Genomic DNA, 23,903 nt, shown 5'->3' with positions numbered 1-23,903 from the left:
AAGGAATTCATTTTTATCTTTTATGTGTTATAACATAGAGCTACTAATACATAATCAAAATAGTAAAACAAAATCATCCAAATGAAATCATTTCATACCACAAAACAATAAATTCTAAATAATCAATATATAATAATCATAGTACACATCACTTTATCAATCATCATATAATATTACCATCACTGCAATATATATATATATATAATTAATGCTTATATGCATCATTTAATATGATGATCAAATTTTTGATCCAACTAATTTAGCATGGTGATCAAATTTTGGGATTATAAGTCATCTTTCCATCTATATCTTCACAATTGTAACCATTCCTATTATTTCTTGACATGAAACTAATCAACTTGCAAAGTTTATATTACAATTTCCATTTAGAAACAATGATACATTCCTTGAAAAGTTTGAATTTCCATTATGTCATAATTATGATTACATTTCATCACTCCATAAATATAATTTAATTAGATTAAATATTTTTTCTTCTCCTTTTTTTATTTAGATGGTTGACATTTGTTAACTTTTTATGATTATTATTGTCAACTAACAAAATCCCAAAAATAAATCTAACCCACATAAAATCATGATAAAAAATTGCATTTATTAACTTAAAGAGATAAAAAATTATACATTTAGTAGAAAAAGATCATTTTTTCTAATTATTGCAAATAAAAGTAGCCCATGAGGCCAATAATTTTGGGGAGAGTGATACAAAGTGGTATATGGTTTGTGGTAAAATGTTTGTTTAGTAATATAAATTGAAAAAAAAAAGAAAAAAAAAAGAGTTATTTTTTTTTAATTTTTATTTGTTGAGAAGAGAAAAAAGGTCGAGCAAAAGGCATGTTTGAAATAAAATTAGAACTCTGGTCGGGAAAGTCAATACAACCAGGTAAAATTCACCCCGGCGAGCGGGCACGTTAGGGCACTAATCTCTGTTCTTCAGAAACAGAAGGAAAGATGCAATCTTGGATAATCTTTTGCAATCCGAGTTTTCTGAAGATCTGAAACGAAATTGGGGCCATACCTTCCAATTTCGCCCGTGACATTGCGAAGTTCCTGATCGCGATCACGAACTTTCTAACCGGAAACCGCCTCCGTAGCGCTCCGCGAAAGCGTGAACGAGTGAGTCAACTTCGCCTTTTTTTCCGTTTCAATTGCTTCCAATTGAATCTTCAATGAAGAAAGGGTTTAAAGTGATTGTTAATGGACAAACGTGTCTGGTTTTGTTGCTTTTCGTACAGAAACCCTATATAAGCAACTCTTTTTCCAGCATTCTTATTCGTTTCCTATTTGTTCTTAGTGAGCTTGCTGAGTTTTAGCTTGCTTTTAGATTTTCTGGGTGGAATTCGTGAACTTTTACGTTCTTCAATTCATATCTATAGCCTGGAAGCTCGGTTTTTTATATTGGGATAGCGGTAAGATCTTTTTTCTTTCTTTTTGTTTTTTTTGGCGCTTCAGAGTACTTCTAAAAAGCTTATTGTCTCGTTGCACCACTTTCCTTCAGTGGAAGTTGCATTGCAAAGTTTGAATGTAATTGTGGTTGTATTCCTTATGCCGTATTTACTGGTTTGACTGCTTAATTATGTTGATATTGTCTATGAAGGCGCATTGAAAAAAGCTTCTGGCCATTTAAAGAATGCAACTGACTGCTTCTAAGATTTTGCTTAGACGAAGAGATAAATTTTGGTGGAGACTTCATGCATTTGTCGTGCTGGATGTAGGATCCTCCATGGCTGAGCCATGATGCGTCTTATCATTTTCTAGATAGGAGATCAATGTACAAGCACAGTTGTCTGCGAAGTCTACAAATCAGGCAGTTCAGCCGGTTTCTGGGTCCTGTCAGCTAACAGTGAATTCATTGTCATCCCAGATGCAAAATCTTGGCCCTCATGCCCATAGAATGGATCCTGAGCTGTTGATCAAGCGTAGGAGGACAACACAGGATTATATGTAAGTTCAATTCTGCAAAATGCAGCTCTTAAATTGTTGCCTTGTTATCACAGGCTTTTTTTTCATAGAGTTGGATATAACACTGGCTTTGAACATTTATAAACTTCCATTTTTTATGGTAATATCAAATGCGGGAGATTTAATATTGAATGCAAAATTGTTATTAGTGATAATGCTTTAGTTAGCTAGTTATATTATTCCTATATCACAATCATGCCTGTTTTATAGTTGTTTACCAGTTGAATTTATTGTACTGGCATTTTGCTTCCATTATTTATTTGGTAAATAGGAAGGCTCTCAAAACATTTTCAGATAGTTAGCATTGAAGTTAATTGTTTGGGCCTCATGAAATCTCACTTAGGAAAAAAATTCTCAAAGCTATTGTATACACTAGTGTTTTTGGTGCATGATTTATTTTGTTTACTTTATTTAAGAAAAGAGAGGAGCATCTCATGACTTAGAATAAAAGTAATAAAACTCATATTTATTATTTTCTTACAAAAAAGTTTGTTTAGATTACAAAGATTGTAAAATCATTCCAAGTAGAAGTTTATGTATCCAACATTGTTTATTAGTTTGGATGTTAAGATGATAGGGTGAAGTAAAATATTGTCCTAGTATTAGATTAAAGAACGTTAATAAAAATATGTTTTAGAGTAATATTCAATATCTTAAGATCTAAGTTATCCATGATAAATTTAATGTTATTCGGGAAAAAAGTAGGGGGTGATATTAAATATATTGTAAAGTTTGCTTGGAGAATCAAAAGGAAAACTTTTTAATGAAGGTTGTGAGAATACGATTGAATTTAGTGATCTTAGCCACCTAAATGAAAGTAAAAATTTATATTTTTATCGTCATATTATTAAAACCGAACTTGGAGAGGTTCTAAAGAAAATAAAATTTAATTATATTTATTGATGTAAAGAAAGCACATGACAAAGTTTCAAGAGAAGTGCTCTGGAGAGTTCTAAAAAAGAAAGGAGTTAATAATACTTATATTCAAGTAATTAAGGATATGCATACAAGAGCTGCTACTTGTGTTCAAGACTTCAAGCACAAGGTGGTTTGACAAATTATTTTTCTATTTCAGTTGGATTGCATTAATGTCTGTTTTAAGCCCATATCTTTTTTCTTTAGTCATGGCTGTTCTTACCAGACATTTGTAAGAGGATGTACCTTGGTGTAGCTTTTTGCTTATGATATCCTTTGTTATTGATAAGACTAGAGGTAGTTGATGAAAAATTTGAATTATGTAGGTCAACCTTAAAGTCTTAGTGTTTTCGTTTGAGTAGATCTAAAATCAATTACATGGATGGAAATTTAATAGTAATAGATCTAATGGTTGGATTATGACATTGGGTGATCAAGTCATTAAAAACTGTACGTTTTAGGTATCTCGGGTTTATTGTTCAAAGCGATGGCAAAATATATGGGATATTATTAGTAGAATTCAAGTTGGATGGTTGAAGTGGAGGAAAACATCAGGCTTGTTATGTGATAGAGAAGTACCTACCAAACTTAGACAAGCATAAAATTAAGTGTTGCGGAGATATTATGCTCAGCTGGATGAGTGACTTTACAGTTAGAGGCAAAATTTGAAATGAGTATATACGTGAAAAGGTTGGAGTAGCTCCAATGACAGATATGATTAGAAAGAGTTGCCTTAGATGGTTTGGTCACATAAAGCATTGTCCTTCAAATGACCCCGCTAGTAGAGTAGTTGTATTAGATTTGACCTATGTTAAGAAAAATAGAGATAAATCAAAAAAGACTTGGCTATATGGTATTAAAAATGATTTTTTTAAAAAATTAGATTTAAATGAGAATTTGCCTCTTCATAATACCCAATAGAGAAAAATGATTTATATAGCTAACCACACGTAGTGGGATAAAGGCTTGTTGTTGTTGTTGATGATGATGATGATTAGCCCACCATTTTGTTCACTGTACAGCTGATGGAGTTTACTCTAGGGTATCAACTTTGGATATATATCCTTTGAGATGATCTAGTTAATGTAAAGGTTCAAGCTGGTTGTACGAGCTCACAACCCATGATTAAATTTATTCAATTTTGCCACTAGCAATGCATGTTCATATAGTGGTTAAACATTCATGTGAAATATTATTGTTTCAAGTAATATTTGAGTTGATTGTGTGGCGCTCCTTGGTGTACCATGCCAACATGGTATTGCCATAGAATATGGTTACCAAATCGAAATATATAATCTAAGTATCGGGCAATATGCTAGATAATTTCTATCACATGACAGCATGCTCATTAACACCTATCCTAAATCTTTTTTATTTAGTTGCATCGCTCAAAGATCTTATACTGCTCAATATTGTATTTCCTATTGTTATGTTGCTTTGAGTTATGACCTTGATAAAGATTCATTGAGATATATGTGAATTCTTATCATGATATGCTACGTGCATAGGGGTTACTACTTCTATATCGATTGCTTACTTAGGAATAGGATCTAACCGTCCAATGCACTTTGAGATGGGAGACAAGTTGATGAGTGGCTGGATAGCTTCTTCATTTAAGGACAAGCCTACCTGTATTTTTTTTTTTTTTTTTTGAGTATGTGGGATTTCATCATGTTCGTTACCAATTTTTATAATTAATCACCTTGGATTCTATCTGGTTGAGGCTAAATCTACAATGACCTTGATTTCTACTAGAAATGCAATTTCATTTCATTTATCATGAACAATTCTAATATTTTACTTATGATGTTTGTATGTTTACATCATATTTGCCATGATGTCCAATATCACTATTTAAGGTATGTTGTTATATCTCAAGTGGTTCTCATGTGAGTAAGACCGTTGCACTGTTATACTTGTTACCACCTTTTTTTCTTTTGCTTCCATCTCATGAATTTATTTTATTCTTTTTTTTCTATTATTTATGAAAAATGTAGTTCATGAATATAATTTTTTGGTGGGTCATGTACATAAAATTTTGGTAATTTTACTAACTAAATATATTATGAAAAATGTTTACTTCTAGACTTTAGACCGAGTGATTAAAATAGTGAACTTTCTTAGGGGTATTATGTGATAAAAGGATATCACCTAGAGTTGAAGTTAATTATTTAATGATGCAATTATACCCACTATGTTGTATGGATCTGAGTGTTGGCTACTAAAAAGTTGTTGATAGTTAAGCCAAGCGCAACAAAATGAGAATATTAAGATGTATATGTGAAAAAACTAAAAGGATAAACCTAGGAATAAATATAGCGGAGGATAATTACAATGACATCTATTGAATATGAGATAATTGATAATAGACTTAATGCTTTGGACATATACATTGAAGGGTAGAAATGAACCCATTAGGTGGGTAGATAAATTTAGTGTTGAGGGATTTGGAAAGGAAGTGAACTTGTAGATAGAAGACGTTCAAAATGATTTCCAAGGATTAGATGTAACAAGTCAGTAAGAATGAATGAAAAAAGGTAGCCAATCCTAAATATTTGGATAAGGCTGATGATGACGGCTCATGAAATATAAAGACAGACATGATATACGAGTATGACAGAATTATAAAAGTTAGGGCACAAAATATCATGTATATGATATTTTCTTTTATAAATTATTAATATAAAATATGTAATCAAAATACCTGATTTTTATGTTTTCAAATTAAAAAAAAACATTAAATAGTTAAATCTGATATTATAAATATTGCATAAAAAGCTTCAAGTTCAACAAAAAAAAGGTTTAGTACAATTATTTTTTAATATTTCATCACAATTATTAACTATAACCCATTATTAGCATGAGTAATTAGACATGATTGTGTCAAAATCAACATTTTATTGTTCACATAAAATACCAAATGCAAAAAAAAAAAAAAAAAAAAAAAAAAAAAAAAAAAAAAAAAAAAAAAAAAAAACTTTAAAATAACTACACAAAATGTGATCCGGTTGATGTATCACTATTTGAACCAAACACATTTTGTGCTGCCACAATCATAATAAATGTCACTAATGTTCTTTCCAACATCACCTTGACCATCATTGAGAAAGAAAACAGTTTACAAAAGCTAGCTCTTTGAGAAAGAAACAAAATCACCATAATCAGCCATGTACAACTCTAATTTTGAAAGATATTGCATCAGTCAATTTTTAGATCATCAGACTTGTGTCGGGGTGTGGCTTATTCGTGTCTAACATGGGTACAAAAGGACTTTTGAAATATCTGTGCTTCATAGATGGTAACGTTGATATACATCTCTACCTTGACTATGCTTTTTTGTTTAAATCCTTAATAATACATTTGCCCATGCTGAATATCATCTACTCGTATAACATTTTTTCCATCTCTTATGGTAATCCTTTTTCAGCATTCAAATTCTTCAGCGAAAGAGTTATAATCCAAGTCCAGAAGTTATGCAGAAAATATCCGAGCTTGCTAGGCGCCTTGAAGAACGCATCTACAGGGATTCTCTTTCACAGGTACTTTTGCTTCAATCAGACTGTTCTCTGTCTGCATGAATATTTATGTACTTTTTGTGAACTAAGATTCGCCTTAGATGGTTGGTCACATAAAACGGCGGCCTTCCGATGACCCGGTTAGGAAAGTAGAGGTATTAGATTTGAATTATGTTAAGAAAGCTAGTGGCAGGCTTAAAAAAAACTTGGTTAGAAAATATTAGAAATGATCTTTCTCTATGAGATTTAAACGAGAATTTGACTTTTAATAGGACACAATGGAGAAAAATGATTCATGTAGCCGATCTCACATAGTGGGATAAAGGTTTGTTGTTGTTGGTTTTGTGAAATAAGATTCACTTGTATTGGGGTATTGGCAACGCTTAAAATAAAAATTAAGCTATCATGATTCTATGGTTTTTGTTCTAAAGTATAATCTTGGATCAATTAATTTCACATCTTTAGTGGAATGTGACTTAACTGATCAGGGAGAGGACTACATCAACATGACATCGACTACAATTGAACAGCGGTTACAGGGAATAACAAAGATTATTAATAACAGTCAACAGCCCCATTATATATCACCATCAGCTGTCAGTACAATGATACCTACACCTGGCATGCCCAATTTTGGAAATAAAAGCTCTACAGTATCTCAAGGTAACACCATGATGTCTGTCAGTGCTGGTGGTATGACTACACATGCTGCAGTGAATGTGGGGAACATGATACCTAATGCTAACGGATCAGTTGGTTTCAATCAAATTGGCTCTTTTAATGCATCCGCCGGTATAACTGCAATGCGTTTTTTTTCCCTTTACCTTATTGATGTTTTTCTTTAGTTTCCTACAAGTAGCAACATTATTGCTTCTTTTCAGGGTCAATCTTAAATGGGTATCAGCAACCACCAGCCAATATTGTCCATAATTCCGGGGGAAGCAATATGTTGTCATCCATGGGAATGATGCGCCAATCAAACCAAATGATCCCGACCCCTGGATTAAATAATCAACAATCCATTTCGTTAAACTCTGAATCTTCCAGTGGGGTTGTACACTCTAGCATGGATTCATCCATGGTTTCACAGCAACAAACGAAGCAGTATGTTGGAAATCATAGCAACCATATGTTTCATGGTGTAGGAATGGGAGGTGGTACGAGATCCAACATACAGCACAAGCCTTCTCCTTATAGTTTCCCCAATGGAGTTATGAATGGTGCTACTGGTAGTCTAATTGGGAGTAACCTGCAACATACGAATGGTCCTACAGCCCCTGAAGGATATCTTTGTCCAGTTCCTTATGGGGTTTCTCCGAAGTCTTTTCAGCAGAACCTGGACAAACAACAACATCAGACTTTTGTACCAAGTAATTGCACCTACACTGTCTCCCTTTCTTCAAGATTATGCTGTGCTCTCTTATCTACTTCACATTTTTTCTGGTTCTTGGGTCTTCATTTGTGCTTCTTCATTTATAATTTTTGTTTTCTCTGTTAATTTTTTTTATTAAATCTAAAATTATTCCGACTTTTCTTATCATTCAGCATCAATGTCGCAGCAGATGTTACCTTTGGTAGGTGATGGATATGCTATGAGTACATCTGATCTCTCTGGATCTGCGAACATATATGGCCCTGGCTCAACTGCTTTATTGTCTGTGAATAGTCAAAACTTGAACCCAGACGGGAATTTTAAATCAAAAACAAACCAAGGAATGCTTTCTCATCACACAAGTCTTTCGTCAATTCAGCAAACTCACCTGAAACCTCAAAAGCTTGATGGCTCTCAAAGTATGAATTTTCAGACAACACCCTCAACACAAGAACAACTTATTCAATCACAACAAAAGATGCAAAAGTTTCAGCAACAACAGTTTCAACAGCCTAACCAGTCAAATGTACAGCTTGTTCAGCACCCACGATATCATCAACATAATCAGCAGCTTCATCAACTTATGTCAAATGCAGATAATTTGAGACAGCCTTCCATCCCTTCAAATTTTACAGGGCAGCTACTGCCAGAAGTTGGTATTGAATGCAATAATGAACCGTTCCTTCCACAGGCCAATGAACAATTTCACCTTTCTGAATTGCAGAAGCAATACCAACATAATACATCCTCTGGGAATTTATCCAAAGGTGCTCAATTGCTTGGTCAGGTGCAGGGTCCTCAGAATTTTCAGCCTTTACCTTCCCATGTTTCACAACAGATTTTGCAAGCAGAGGAGCAGACTGCGGATTCACAAAATGAGCTTAGTTGTCTCTTTGTTGGATCACAAACTGATGTACGTCCTCAGGAACATTGGAACCCTCAGTCCCAACAGAAATCACAAATCCAAGAGAATCTTGCATTTGATCCGAATATACAGGAGGAATTTCTACAGAGAATTGTGGAGAAGGATGAATCACATCAACCTGTGATCTCTTCTGATGCTCATGCTTATATTGCACGTGCTTCTCTGCCTCAATCAAATAGAGTGTCATGTGAACCTCTTAAACCTAACAGGGAAAGAGACTATTTTAACCAGAAGAGGTGGCTGTTACTTCTGCTCCATTCTCGCAAGTGTCCATCTCCTAAAGGACAGTGCACGGAAGCCAACTGCATTAAGGTTCAGCAGCTATGGGTGCATATAGAAAGGTGTGAATCAACTAACTGCATGTTCCCTCGCTGTTCTCCGTCAAAGAAATTGATTAATCATTACAGCACTTGTAAAGCAGCAGATTGTCCAGTATGCAATCCAGTGCGCGAGTTTGTAGGGTCCGCGAGGGCACATAATTATAGACCATCTAGTTCTATTTTGGCAAACAAGATGAATGGCTCTTGGAAAGATGTTAAGCCTCTGGGTTTGGATAAGGTGGTGAATAAAGCATGTTCAACTCCTAGCGAAGCATCTGATTGTCAACAACCTTCTTCCAAGCGCATGAAGGTTGAGCATCCTTCTACTCTTGTACCAAAGACAGAATCATCTCTGGTTTCTGTTCCTCCAGCTAACCAACTTGAACCTCCCCAGGAGACACAGTTCAATAACTATGAACAAGTTGTTGCAGGTTTTCCTTGTAAATCAGAGGTTTTTGAAGTGAAGATGGATACACCCTCGGTATATAGACAGTTTCCTATATCAGGTAGCCAACTTGATGATATGCCTAGCCAAGTCCTTCCTGCAAAAACTGCTGCTGAACCTTCTCCTCGGAAAGAATCTGATGGTTACACCAAGAAGGAAATGCATCCTCTTGAGAAAGAGAATTCTCATGCTAAGATGGAAAGCAATCAGGATGCTACTGTACCACCAACTGACCCCACTTCTATCAGCAAGTCTGGCAAACCAAAGATAAAAGGCGTATCGTTGACTGAATTATTCACTCCAGAGCAAATTAGGGAGCACATAACCAGCTTGAGGCAATGGGTCGGCCAGGTTAGATGATACGCCTTTCTATTATCCTTTGCATTATCTTAGTAAACCATCCCATAATGGTATGTGTCGCTCCACCTTAAGCAATTTGACAGAAAAAATTTACTGAGACCAACCTGATTGGTTGGTCGTCTTTTTCTCTTCTGTGTTGGTGGGGGGATGTGTTCTCCTATAGAGCAATGGATTATGATAGTGAGCCCATCAAATGATTCAATGACTAATGGTGCCGAGAAAATTTATGAAGCTGCTTCGCTTAGAATATTTTGCGTGAGTGCTAGAATCCCTTTGAAGGTTGTTGTTGACATCTAAATATTCTTTGGAGGAGGCTGAAGGGCAAGTGAGTTTTTAATGTGTTGATAAAGGCAATGATATCTGGATTTCATCGAGCATATTTAGAAAAAGATTTTCCTTCCCCTCATACAACCTTTTTCTTGTATATAGATGCATTTTTGTGGGACTTAATGTTGCATCGATATAGTTTGTAAGGGCAAAATAAGGAAGCGAAATGTTATTTCCGCAGTATTAGAGTTGGTATTGATGCTTTGGAAGGGGGAAATCTTGCAAAATAAAATTCCCGCCTATAACTTTATCTCTCTCTCTCTCTATATATATATATATATCTCTCTCTATATATATATATAGAGGAGGGATTAATTTTAATTGAAAATAGTACACAAGGCTAGTTACTAATAAGAAGTTACAAAGCTAGTTGTAGTCTTGTAGATAAGAGATGCTCGGGTTATTATAGATAAAGAGAGCCCAAGGCCAAATACAGATCAGATTAGGGAATCAATAAATATTTAGCTTAATTAAAGATCATTGGTCGAATTTGAACTTGTGTTCTTTACCCTGGTTAGCAATGAAAATGCCACTTGAACTAGAACTCTTTTGATATATATATATATATATATATATATACAGACACACACACATATACATACATGTAAGTTTGCATATGTGAAGAGATACTACATACTACATAAAAATATACCGTCTGATCAATCAATTCATTTTGCATTTCGTCCTTTACTAAATTGACTTCGTAATTATACCCTTTTCCATGGATCCATATGACACAGCTGGTCCTAATCATTTTTGTAAAAATTTTTAGGTGATACTATTTTCTTTCATTCGATGGATTGTAATTTCCAGTATGATTTTGAGAGAAAAAAATACACAGTGCAAATGCTCTGCCGGCCCATCTGCATTTTAGTTGTCTACTTTATTATATCATTGACATGTGCTGAAACTTGCCACAGTTAGCTATCAGTTGACATTTTATTTTTGTTTGTTGTACGCCATCATTTCCATCACCACTTAGTAAAGTTGCAACTTTTTGGGTATTGATTATATAGTTAATCTTTTTGTCTTTTGAACATGTCCTGTGTTGATCGTGTATTTATTCATTTTTAGTTTCACTTCAAAGATGTAACATCATTTGAAACTTGTATAGTTCATCCGTATGAATCCATGTAAAAAAATTAGAACTTGCTGCTAACATTTGTTGCGGTCTCTTGTTAAAAATATGGTTGATATTCATCTCAACCTTCTTGTAGGGATCGCTAGCGACTTTATCTTTTTAATATGATATTTCCTAACATTTCTTCTATAACCCTTTAATGATTACTTCATCGTATTGTGGCAATTAAATTGTCTTTTGGCTCAACCTTTTTTTATACATATGTGTGCTTCTTGAGACACTTTCGAGTTGATGAGATTTCTAAAGTAATGTTTGTTCTCAGAGCAAAGCCAAGGCTGAAAAAAATCAAGCTATGGAACGTTCAATGAGTGAAAACTCTTGTCAGTTGTGTGCTGTGGAGAAGCTTACCTTTGAACCCCCTCCTATATACTGCACACCATGTGGTGCTCGCATAAAGCGAAATGCAATGTATTATACTGTGGGGACCGGCGACACACGTCACTACTTCTGCATTCCATGTTACAATGAGGCTCGTGGTGACACTATTGAAGCGGAGGGATCTACATTTCCAAAATTGAGGCTTGAGAAAAAGAAAAACGATGAAGAAACTGAAGAATGGGTAAGTTCACACCTTGCCATTCCATTTTACTTATTATTCCCTCCTAACTGATGGTTAAAGGGCTGTGGGATTCATAGAAAATGCTTACTATTTACTGTACACTGATCATTCTTGTGGTTTCATTTGCACTACAGTGGGTTCAGTGCGACAAGTGTGAAGCCTGGCAACATCAAATTTGTGCTCTTTTTAATGGAAGAAGGAATGACGGTGGACAAGCGGAATATACATGTCCTAATTGCTACATAGAGGAGATAGAAAAAGGAGAGCGCAAGCCTTTGCCTCAAAGTGCAGTTCTAGGGGCTAAAGATTTGCCAAGAACTATTCTTAGTGATCACATTGAACAACGCCTCTTTAGAAGACTGAAGCATGAAAGACAAGAGCGAGCAAGGCACTTTGGAAAAAGTGTTGATGAGGTAAATCCTACTTTTAACCTATAAGTTTATGAAATCTAATGACTTCTGTTAAATTTGGAAAAAGCATTATGGGATGGTAGTTTGTAGTTTGATCATCTCTTATTCAACATGCATTCCCTTCTAGTTTATATCGTGAAACCAAGATTGCAAATGTTGCTTATTTTTTACTTTCTAATTACTCATTATTTAAGTTTAATATATTATATATATATATATATATATATTGCTTATTTTTTATTAATCCCCAAATTCTTCAATTTGAGAATAATTTCTTATATTATTCGAAAAGTTTTACGCTGGTCCTGACAACTTTTTAGTATCTTAATATTGTCATTGTTAGGTCCCAAGTCTTGGATGAGAAAAGTGGAGGGTTACGTTAGGTAGTCGATAGCCAGTGTAAAATTTGTTGAATAATCATGACATGAATCCTTCACTATATTATGTTAATGCTAGGGCGTTCCCTATAAGCGACGCGATATATGGCCTGAATACAATGAGAAGTTTGCAAGGGCTGCTGCATTGGTGCCTGGGTGCAGTGTTGAATATGCAAGGGTTCTCAGATCATGGACGGATGTGGGCAAATAAGCAAATCCATGAAACTAGAATTCGGATAGGATCTTGGAATGTAGTTCTCTTATAGGCAAATTAATGGAATTAATTAATATTATGATTTATATGAAGATAAATATTTTATGCATTCATGAAACTAAATGGGTTGGAACGAAGGCTAAGGAGATTGATAGTTTAGGACTTAACTTTGGTATTTTGGCTAAGAAGATTGATAGTTTAGGACTTAACTTTGGTATACTGGCTGAAGAGATTTATAGTTTAGAACTAAAAATAGATCGTTTATATTGCAAAGATTATAAAGTTATTTCAAGTGAAAGTTTATTTACTCAAAATCGTTTGTTGTTTTTATACTTTAAGATGAAGGGGTAGACTTAACTTTGATAGTTGAGAGGATTCTTAAGACTAACGGGGTACTATAGGAGGTTTGTAAAAGGACACAATACTATAACATAACCATTGACAGAGCAGCTGAAGAAAGATGGGTTCTTATCGGGAGAGGCAGCCACAACATCATTTGAGAGACTAAAGAAGACTATGACTATTGTACCAGTCTTAGCTTTACCAAACTTCACTCAAGCCTTCATAGTTGAGACAGATGCTTCAGGATAGGAACTGGGGGCAGTCCTTATGCAGAATCGTCAACCCATTGCCTACTTCAGCCAGGTATTGACAGTCAGAGTCAAGCTGAAATCAGTTTATGAGTTGATAGCCATCATCTTAGCCATCCAAAAGTGGCGACCCTACATGTTAGGTAGGCATTCCATTGTCATAATCGATCAAAGGAGCCTGAAGTACTTGTTAGAGCAGTGGATGGTGACTGAGGTGCATCAGAGGTGGCTGACTAAATTGTTGGGATATAATTTCGAAATTCATTATAGGTCAGGAGTGGAGAACAAGGCAACAAATGCTTGTCTAGATGTATGGGGTAGCTGCAGACAATGGCAATATCGGTTCCTTTGATGCTAGATTGGAAGGCCATCAGGGAGGAGAGTGCTAGGGATGAGGAGTTGGGAAAGATCATGACAGATTTATTGAGGGAAGGGGTTAGCCACCTAGGGTACTCCTTGGAGGGGGATAAACTGTTGTATCAGGGGAGGTTTGTGATGCCCCAGACCTCAATCCACATTCCAAACTTACTCTAGAAGTTTCATGGGAGCGCTGTTGGGGGTCATTCAGGGGTGCAAAAGACATAGAGGAGGTTAGCCTCGGAGTTGTATTGAAAGGGGATGCACAGAGATGTGGAGGAAATGGTGGCCATGTGTGAGGTTTGTCAAAGGAACAAATACCTGGCTATATTGCCAGGAGGACTATTACAGCTGTTGACTTTACCAGGACTAGTATGGGAGGAGATATCCATGGACTTCATAGATGGATTGTCTCGTTCAAAAGGTTTCACGGTGATTCTGGTGGTGGTGGATAGATTAAGAAAGTATGCTCATTTCATCCCCCTCCAACATCCATACATCCCGGTGAGAGTGGCTTCAACTTTCATCAGAGAGGTGGTTATGTTGCATGGAGTACTAGAGGCGATAGTATCAGATAGAGATAAGATGTTCCTCAACCATTTTTGGAGGGAGTTGTTCAAATTACTGGAGACAGTTCTGAAGAGGAGCACCGCCTACCACTCACAGACGGATGGTCAAACATAAGTAGTCAATAGGAGCTTGGAGACTTGCCTGAGATACTTCGTGTCAGAGACACCCAGGCTATGGGCTAAGTGGCTATCTTGGGCCGAGTATAGGTACAACACCTCTTATCATTCTGCTTCTCAGATGAGCTCATTCAAGGTGTTGTACGGAAGGAATCTTCCTCAGTTGGTGCACTTTGGGAGTAGCAGTATTCCAGTTTCTTCAGTGGAGGAGTACTTGGGGGAGAGAGACAGAGTGTTAGAGGAGTTGAAGAGACATTTACTAAGAGTTCAAAATTATGAAGAAACAAGCTGATGGGCATAGGAAGGACATCCAATTCGAAGTAGGGGAGAGGGTGTTCTTGAAGCTCCGACCATATAGTAGAAGACAGTCGCCCATAGGAGGAATGAGAAGCTTGCTCCAAGATACTTTGGACCTTATGAAGTATTGGATAAGATTGGGTCGGTAGCATATCGGCTAAAACTACCACCAACGACGACTGTACATCCGGTTTTTCATGTATCTCAATTGAGAAGGGCCATTGGGGATTATACAGCCAGCTCGGAGCTACTGGTGGCACTTACTAAGGATTTAGAGGTGATTATGGAACCTTTAGAGTTGATGGAGTTTGCCAGCAAGAAGATGGAATTAAGGAAATGCTCATCAAGTGGAAGAATCTTCCTGACTATGATGCCACGTGGGAGTTATACGAGAGGGTCAAACATCAGTTTCCTAGCTTTCACCTTGAGGACAAGGTGGTTCTTTTGGAAGGCAATATTGTTACGGTTTGACCTGAACCATCCAAACCGGCCCAACCTGGGCCGGTTCATACCCACAAGAGGCGGGCTAAGCCGCCTCCTTTGAATGCCGCCCAAGTGTGTGGGCCCCCCTAGGGAGGCAAAGAGAGAGAGGGAAAGGGGGGGGGGACTTGCATAGGGAAACAATTTGAATAATTGGTTTATTTTAGGAAATCTTTTATTGGTTTTTATTAGGAAGATATGTATTAAAAGAGGGAGGGAGGCTAGGGTTAGGACATACATGATTTGAGTTGTTCTCTTGGAGTTTTCCTTGGCGTCTTGGGCTCTAGACTCATCATCTAGAGATTGGGAGAGTACGATCCTCCTTTCGAATTGAGGATCAATTTTATCTTTGCTTTATGCTTGCTTTGCTTTGATTTCCCTAATACAATCTACTGTTTTGGATTGATTTTGTTGGCGTTTTTGTGTTCTTTCTCGCTTTTTTTACCAATTTATCGTAGGGTTGCTTGCGAAATCAAGTAATTCCGATAGGATTACTTGCAAACTCAAGTATTTCATATCCGTTCCATCCAACACAGAGTCAAGCACAGAGTGGGATTTTTAATCATATTCTTATTTTTTTAGCAAGAAACAATCAAAGTTTCATTCATAGGAAGATCTAGGTAAATATACGAGGAGGACGATGATGCTTCATTGCATTCTCCTTCTTATTGCTCCCATATTCCTCATAGCCTCTCTTCGAGATCCCTTTATCCCAGAACTCTTTGATCTACATTAGTTTGAGTTGTGGAAGTCGTTCTTTGATCTCATTTCATAATTCCCACAACATATATTTACAATGAGCGAGAATTTTGATTACATTAAAGACAGTGTGGTACCAACTTCAGCCCTTAATTAACATAATAAATTAGGATTACTAGTTGTAGTATTGATTTCAATGCTAACTTTGTACATGTGGATTCATGTTAGCATCATAATTGCTCGACAATAATCTTCTTGGTTACGAAGGTACTTGGTTCTCGAGCAAACATCTTCCTAAGATCTTTTTTGAGTTTCTTTCAGCCTTGATTTCTTTAGGCAAAAGCCCAGGCTTCCTGGGGTTTCCCTAAGCCACATCGAGATTTCTCATGAGTCCTTTTAGCTTCAGGTCCTCACAGCTAAATGCTCCATACACTATCTCTTCAAGTCGAGTGAATTGCTAATCATAGCTGCAATGAATAAAAATGAGCACTAGAAAAACGTACCATAAATAGTTGGGGCAAGGCTAATTATGATGATGTTGATGATCACTGATAACCATTGTGCCTCAGTTGGTGCTTTTTTTCTTCTTGTTCCTCTATTTTGTGTGTTTTTGTTATATTTTTCCTTTGTTGAAGCTATGCATTTCCTTTATTTAATCAAATACTTGTGGTTGTTTTGAATTCCAGCTGATTGATGCATATTTCTCAATTTGAGACATGTTATATCTTTCTGCTTATATTCAGGTTCCGGGAGCTGAATCACTTGTTGTGAGGGTTGTGTCATCAGTTGACAAGAAGTTGGATGTGAAGCAGCGGTTTTTGGAAATTTTTCAGGAGGAAAACTACCCATCGGAGTTTCCTTATAAATCAAAGGTAAATAAAATGTTATCTTTGTCAACGTTTTTATTTCTAAGAGTAGCTTTTAGCCTTGGACAGAGGTGTCCAATTCATTGTTTAACACTCTGAAAAGAATGAGGCAAAGAAATTTCTCCTGATGAACTCACAAATTCTTTCTGCAGGTTGTATTACTGTTTCAGAAGATAGAAGGTGTAGAAGTATGCCTTTTTGGCATGTACGTCCAGGAATTTGGTTCAGAATGTCAATTCCCTAACCAAAGGCGTGTATACCTTTCTTATTTGGACTCAGTAAAATACTTCAGACCTGAAATTAGAACGGTAACTGGTGAAGCTCTGAGGACTTTTGTGTATCATGAAATTCTGGTACAATTTTCAACTTCTTTTCTTCGGCATGCTTGTTGTTACCTTTAAGCTAGCCCTTACCATTCTCAGATAAAATATATTTTATTGTTTTGTTAACATCTCTTTTCCATTTTTCATGATGTTTATTATTTTTTATGAATGTGTATTTTTTTTTTTAATTCTGAAATTTTCTTGCTTCATCTTGCAGATAGGCTATCTTGATTACTGTAAAAAACGTGGCTTCGCTAGTTGCTATATATGGGCGTGCCCTCCTCTAAAAGGTGAAGATTATATCCTATATTGCCATCCTGAGATTCAGAAGACGCCAAAATCTGACAAACTAAGGGAATGGTGAGTGAAGGTTTTTGTGTTTTTTTTTTTTTTTTTTTTTTTTTTTTTTTTTTTTTTTTTGGGGGGGGGGGGTATTCTCTAATCACGGGGCGACAAATTATTTCACATATTTTATGTTTTTCAATGCCCTAGTGATTTAGTCATCAGATTGGCCTGACTGACATGATTGATGCCTTCGCAGGTATTTATCAATGCTTCGAAAAGCTGCGAAAGAAAACATTGCTGTTGGTCTCACTAATTTATTTGATCATTTCTTTATATCTACTGGTGAATGCAAGGCCAAGGTCACTGCAGCACGCTTGCCATATTTTGATGGGGACTATTGGCCAGGTGCTGCAGAAGACATGATCATTCAGCTTCAGCAAGAAGAAGATGGTAAAAAGCAACTGAAGAAAGGAAAAACGAAATTGACTATCACAAAAAGGGCCTTAAAAGCTGCTGGTCATACTGATCTTGGTTGTAATGCATCAAAAGATGCTCTGTTAATGCAGAAGGTAATTATTTGGCGGACAACTAATTTCTTCTGCTTTATAATGTCCTCTGCATGGTTAAGCTAGAGACATCTTATGGAGCATTCCATCGGTCTCTCTGAATGTTTGACCCTAGCTTGATTTTTCTCATTTTATTACAAATCTTTTTTTAATTAGAGGATTTCAGATTTTAGTTACTAGAAGATTTTTTTTTTCTAGCTGTGTTCTTCTCTAATGTTGCATGTCAATGTTCAGCTAGGTGAAACCATCTCTCCTATGAAAGAAGATTTTATTATGGTCCATCTGCAGCATGCTTGTGCGCATTGCTGCATTCTGATGACATCTGGAAATCGTTGGGTTTGCAATCAGTGCAAGAATTTCCAGATTTGTGATAAGTAAGCTTTTCTTTTTCAGGTTCTTTCTTTGTCAGATTTATTATGATTTCCTTGTCTACATTTGTTTTAGCCAGGCATGCTAAATTTTCACTGAACTATGGAAGACTTGGAAACAACATCAATCGAATACAGTAGTAGTCCTCATGGGCATATCATGATCATTAATATTTCCATCATTGGTCTTTTTGAATCGTTTGGGTTTCGCTACTTCGAATCTTTTACTTGCAAGATTTACACCTGATATTTTTTCTGGGTTAGCTAATCCCTTTCAAACTATAATAAGCAATATTAGCCTAGGATTGTTTTTTTTTAATTCCCTTTATATTTCTTTCAAATTTATTCTCACTCTTTTTACTGCTGCTGCTATCCTATTTACGGTTTAGGTTCTCCATTTATTTTATTTTATCTCAATCCAGTCATTGTCACTCCTACATTTTTCTTATAGTCATCTCCATATTACTAGTCCTTGTTGTATCTTTAGCTATTAAGATTGTTTAAATCAACAATAATGAATATAAGGTAAGAGGGTAATTTTTTTACAATTTAAACTCCATGGGAATGTAGAATGGAAAAAGGTGCATTTTCAGTAGATGTGGCATTACTTCGTTGAAATTGTGAAAAATAAAATGAAACCCAATTTGAGGCTAGTTTTGTGTTGTGAATTGTGAATTGAAAATGATTAGAATGCTCTTACCTTTAAATTTTGTAGAAGTTAGACTATAAACCAAATCTAGTGGCACTTGCTGTTCTTTATTGTACATTGATGATTTATTTAATGCTAATCGTAGTCACAAATCGTTTATCTGCTTGATTTTACATTTAAGACTTGTTATTACAATTATTATAATATGTCATTTTAGTATTATTAAGATGAGGAAAATAACATGTTTCTGTTTATATTTCTTTTCGCTGTATGCAAATGAACAACTTGATGAACATGTTCTCTGAAGCTTTAAACCATTTTACATTTTGTATTGCAATGTTCTTGCAGGTGCTATGAAGCAGAACAAAAACTTGATGATAGGGATAGGCATCCTATCAGCAGCAGGGAAAGGCATGATCTCTACCCAGTAAGTTAACCTCTTGAAACTCGTCCATTCTTAATGGCATCAACTATTTGACGTTACTCACTCAAATCGAATGGTTGGAGCAGATTGAGATCAGTGATGTGGTTGCTGATACAAAAGATAAAGATGAGATTGTAGAGAGTGAGTTTTTTGATACTAGACAGGCTTTCCTAAGCCTTTGCCAAGGAAATCATTACCAATACGACACACTGCGAAGGGCTAAGCATTCTTCTATGATGGTGCTGTATCACCTTCATAATCCAACTGCACCTGCATTTGTCACCACTTGCAATGTGTGCTATCATGACATCGAAACCGGCCAGGGCTGGCGTTGTGAGGTTTGCCCTGATTTTGATGTATGCAACTCTTGTTACCAAAGAGATCGTTGTGTCGATCATCCTCATAAGTTAACAAATCACCCTTCCAATGCTGATCGCGATGCGCAAAGTCAAGAAGCAAGACAAAAACGTGTACTGCAGGTGTGGTCATCTTCACTCTTAAAGACATTAAATTTTATGTTTCCTTCCGTTTGCCTTGCTGAAAATTTCCTTTTTATTGATTTTTTAATTTGGTATCTAACTAGTATTCCTATAATGATCATCATCTTTAGCCTTATCTTATCTCAACTTTTTGGATTTTTCTTTATTAATCTTGCCTCGTTCATTTCTATTGAGTACTGCATATGATATTAACTTCATTTTCTGCGAAGCTTTTTTGCAAGTTTTAGCCATGGTAAAATCTAGTAAATATCGTCGTGCAAATATCCTGTCAACTCCGGGTAACATTATTCTTCTGTGACTTTTTACTGCTGCAGCTCCGGAAAATGCTTGATCTTCTGGTTCATGCTTCTCAATGCCGTTTTCCACATTGCCAATACCCCAACTGCCGTCGAGTCAAAGGGCTTTTTCGTCATGGCATACAATGTAAAACTCGTGCTTCCGGCGGCTGCGTCCTCTGCAAGAAGATGTGGTATGTGTTACAACTGCATGCCAGGGCTTGCAAGGAATCAGAATGCCATGTGCCTCGCTGCAAGTGAGCTAACTACTACATTTAAAATTATATGCCAACTTCTTAATCCTAAATTTAACAAGATTTGATGAATTTCATCTTGTCTAGGGATTTGAAAGAGCATCTTAGGAGGTTGCAGCAGCAGTCTGAATCCAGACGACGAGCTGCTGTAATGGAGATGATGAGACAGCGAGCTGCAGAGTTGCAGGGAACAGACAACTAATTGTAATTGTACAGTTTGATATTTATAGGCTAAATACAGAAGAAAAAGAAAACGAAGCTGAGACAGCTGAGAGACTTAACCGTCTGATGCTTTCTTCCTGGACAAACAGTTGATGGCATGGGAGAGAAAAGCTACAGCTTCTTATCAGGTAATTTTGTCGATTCTAACTATTTCTATACCAACCTTGCAAAGCAAATCAATAGGGGAAGAAGGTTAGGATCATGGTGGGATGAGATGGAAATTCTTTGATTTATCATGCAGTGCATTGCATTGCCACCCGTTCATAGGGTAGCATTTGTACTATAAAATGTTGCAATTTTTCTGTTGAAGTAGTAACCAACCCCTGTTATTTTTCTTGCTCTTGTTGTTTGTTGTTTATCTTTGCCATTTTATGTTCGAGATAGGGAATGGAGGAAGGGGAAGGATAGCCTGTAATTACATATTCATGCTGTCCCTTTTTTTTTGTAAAATGATCTCCTATTAAATCATTAAATAAATGGCCCGTTTTGTTAAGTACTATGTTGCTTTACTTTTTGAATTCATTAGAGACCGTTATTTTGTGTGTATTTGCATCCTCGCACTTATCTGTTGAATCCATTTATGCTGAATGTTCTCTCTTCAGATCTCATATTCAAATGAATTTGGATGATGAAGTTATTCAGATTTCTAAATATATGAAAGGAGAAAGTAAACGGTAAAGTTGCAGAGAAGGGTTTCTGTTTTCATTTCTGATGTGAATTATGTTGGAAGAAGGTCCATCAGTTTTCCAACCATCTTTTATGTCAGAAAATTTAAATATTTTTTTAATAAATTTTCAACATATTATGTAATTTACCTATCATATTTTTTTTATAACTATTTCCCAAATATAAAATTGTTGCAAATGATACCTTTCAATAGAAAACTGAGCTCCACTATCATATTTATTATTCCTATGATGATACCCTTAGTAGAACAAAATATATTCCTCTGATGATACCCTCATTAAAATTGACAGTAATTGATGCTCAAATTGACAGTAATTGATGCTTAATAATAATAATAATAATAATAGCTGCCAAGTTGCTCTCTTATCTCCAAGTTTGACTTTCTTTCAATTATTTATCAAAGGAGGACGACTAGGGGTGTAAGTGAGCCGAGTCAAGCTTATCGAGTTTACAAGTCGAATTCGAGCTTGATGATGCTAGGCTTGTTAGATTGTCTTCAACAGCTGCATAGGTAATAAAAAAATTCTCAAAATGTCAATGATATAAATGTTGCAGCTTTAATTATTATTAAAACAGTGAAATTATATATATAATTTAAAAGATGTTTTACCAATCGGTAGAATTAATTAAACTAGTGAGAAGTTGCAAGGCAAGTCTGCTGCTTCGTTTTCTTCTCAAATATTAATTCTCCCCTTGTGCAAAAATCGGGCGGGAAAATAAAAATCAGGCAGGAAACGATGCAGGCAGTCGTGAAATCGAGCGGCTCGATGACCTAGTTATAGAGTCATGAGTCGAGCTCAAGTTCGACTTTTAAGCTTGATTCGAGTTCGACCTCAAATTGGAGCTCGGTGTTTGACTCGCGAGTCGAGGTCGAACACCCCATGACTCAAATTCGACTCGACTCATTTGCACATGTTCGAATAGCCTATCACTTCCATTTTATATTAAATCTGAAATGGTCATAAATTCTTAATTGCAAAATATTATTGTTTAAAGTAATAAACTTTAAGCAATTTGTAGAAGGTTACAATTTGTTGCCGTCACTATAGATTTAATTATGATGATGATAATATTTTAAATGATGAATTTATAAATCTAATCCATCATACAAACATATTGATAGTTACACATCTTTTTTTTAATTATTAAAAAAACAAGATAAAAAAAAAAATATTACTTAATAAATTCATGGCCATTGAGATGTGGATTTGATCCCCTTTTGTTTATAAATTTAGCAATTTGTAGGATATCTAAAGGCTCATCCATCATTATTTTATCGTGTTTGTAGTGACAATCGATCTATAAACTCTTCATAGGAGTTATATTTGATATTTTGACCCCCTAAAAATTTTATTTTGCCCTAAAAAATGTCCAAATTACTCTTCAAAGTCCCCAATCCCACCTCTCTTTCGTATCTCTCTCGACTTGCATTCGCACGCGCAACAAGCCAACCACAGAAACAGTCGGCCCCGGCTTTGCAAACAGACACTGAGCGGCCCCTCACAGTTCGCACGCAGTTGATCCCGCCTCTCTCTACGTACTTTTGAGGTACTAAAACTAACTTCGAAATGAAATTATTTGTCCAAGTAACCTATTATATTAAGTTTTTTTATCATAATAAATATTTTTTTTTTTTTATATTTCCATAAAAGGCATTCGACAAAATATATTTATTATTGGTAAAGAGGCAGAGAATAGTGGCAAATGATCTAACTTTACGTGCATGCAGTGATATTATTGTTGGTAAACAAATTGAAACACTACAAATGTAACATATACCAAACCAACTTAAACTGTTCCGCTGCACGCGCACGCAATTGTGTCCCCCTCCCACTCCCGTTCTTACATTGTTCATTATATTGACTGTTCCTTTTAGTTCCTTTTGAACTTCTGCTGGTGCACCTGCATCAACTGTATGCTACTAATATAAATTTAATAAAATAAATTAGTATTGTAATATTATTTATTTCTTAGGAATAATTGAAATGTGACAACTTTTGACCTGCTTATGAAACATTTCGGGTTGACTTGCGAGTCTTATTTTGATTAAAAAATGATCTTATTCTTATTTTTTATCAATTAATTTAAACTCTATAGTTGATAATTTATATAAAATTTTATTTTTTTTTATCAAAATGGATTATCAGGTCATCTTTGGGTCAATGCTTTTGATAAACAGGTTAAGTTTGGGTTGATCAGATTCATGTCAATTCAATTTTGAGTCGAATTAGAATTTGAACCATTAATGTAATCAAAGCCATTGTTGAATACCAATAAAAATATCCACTGGCCATCATGGTTTGGTCAAAGAACACCAAATAAGCATTTTGTCTTTTTTTTTGGCCGCCTAAAAAGAAATTTACACGTTTTTTTATTAGACAAATAGGAATATTAGCTATTCAAAGTGAAATGTGGATTAATTGTACTAGTGGTCTATGTGAACATCACCACCACATTGCTTTCCCGCATGCTTCTTCTTCAGTGCATTTTTTTTTTCAAATTTTCTTTTGGGCAA

At 35.6% G+C, this 23,903-nt stretch overlaps 1 protein-coding gene across 6 annotated transcripts; it reads left to right on the top strand.

The window, feature by feature from the left end:
* The first annotated feature begins 860 nt into the window (after nt 1-860).
* On the top strand, nt 861-21,197 carry LOC110100536 (histone acetyltransferase HAC1). 6 transcript variants are annotated; one of them, XM_020828074.2, is made up of 18 exons: nt 861-1,134; nt 1,343-1,427; nt 1,734-1,962; nt 6,323-6,434; nt 6,899-7,202; nt 7,292-7,780; nt 7,956-9,823; nt 11,563-11,859; nt 11,994-12,272; nt 16,713-16,841; nt 16,988-17,188; nt 17,376-17,518; nt 17,700-18,012; nt 18,244-18,383; nt 19,375-19,453; nt 19,537-19,929; nt 20,265-20,482; nt 20,567-21,197. In XM_020828074.2, the coding sequence occupies exons 3-18, from the start codon at nt 1,883-1,885 to the stop codon at nt 20,679-20,681; spliced, it is 5,160 nt and encodes a 1,719-aa protein (XP_020683733.1). In that variant the 5' UTR covers nt 861-1,134; nt 1,343-1,427; nt 1,734-1,882; the 3' UTR covers nt 20,682-21,197. The 6 variants fall into 6 exon arrangements, with proteins under 6 accessions (XP_020683733.1, XP_020683731.1, XP_028548386.1 ...); XM_020828072.2 differs by having other exon boundaries at nt 1,616-1,962; XM_028692553.1 differs by lacking the exon at nt 1,343-1,427 and having other exon boundaries at nt 1,883-1,962.
* The last annotated feature ends 2,706 nt before the right edge of the window (nt 21,198-23,903 follow it).

Source organism: Dendrobium catenatum, unplaced genomic scaffold, assembly GCF_001605985.2.
Source record: "Dendrobium catenatum unplaced genomic scaffold, ASM160598v2 original_scaffold_224352, whole genome shotgun sequence".
NCBI lineage: Eukaryota > Viridiplantae > Streptophyta > Magnoliopsida > Asparagales > Orchidaceae > Dendrobium > Dendrobium catenatum.
This window is presented reverse-complemented; position numbering and strand designations above follow the sequence as displayed.

What these genes read in the sequence shown, in the direction of transcription:
- LOC110100536 (XM_028692553.1), top strand. Translation starts at nt 1,883, where the DNA reads ATGCAAAATCTTGGCCCTCATGCCCATAGAATGGATCCTGAGCTGTTG. An exon ending in TTGGAAAAAGTGTTGATGAG is followed by an intron (nt 12,273 to 16,712) that starts GTAAATCCTACT and finishes GCTTATATTCAG; the next exon opens with GTTCCGGGAGCTGAATCACT. An exon ending in ATGCTCTGTTAATGCAGAAG is followed by an intron (nt 18,013 to 18,243) that starts GTAATTATTTGG and finishes GTCAATGTTCAG; the next exon opens with CTAGGTGAAACCATCTCTCC.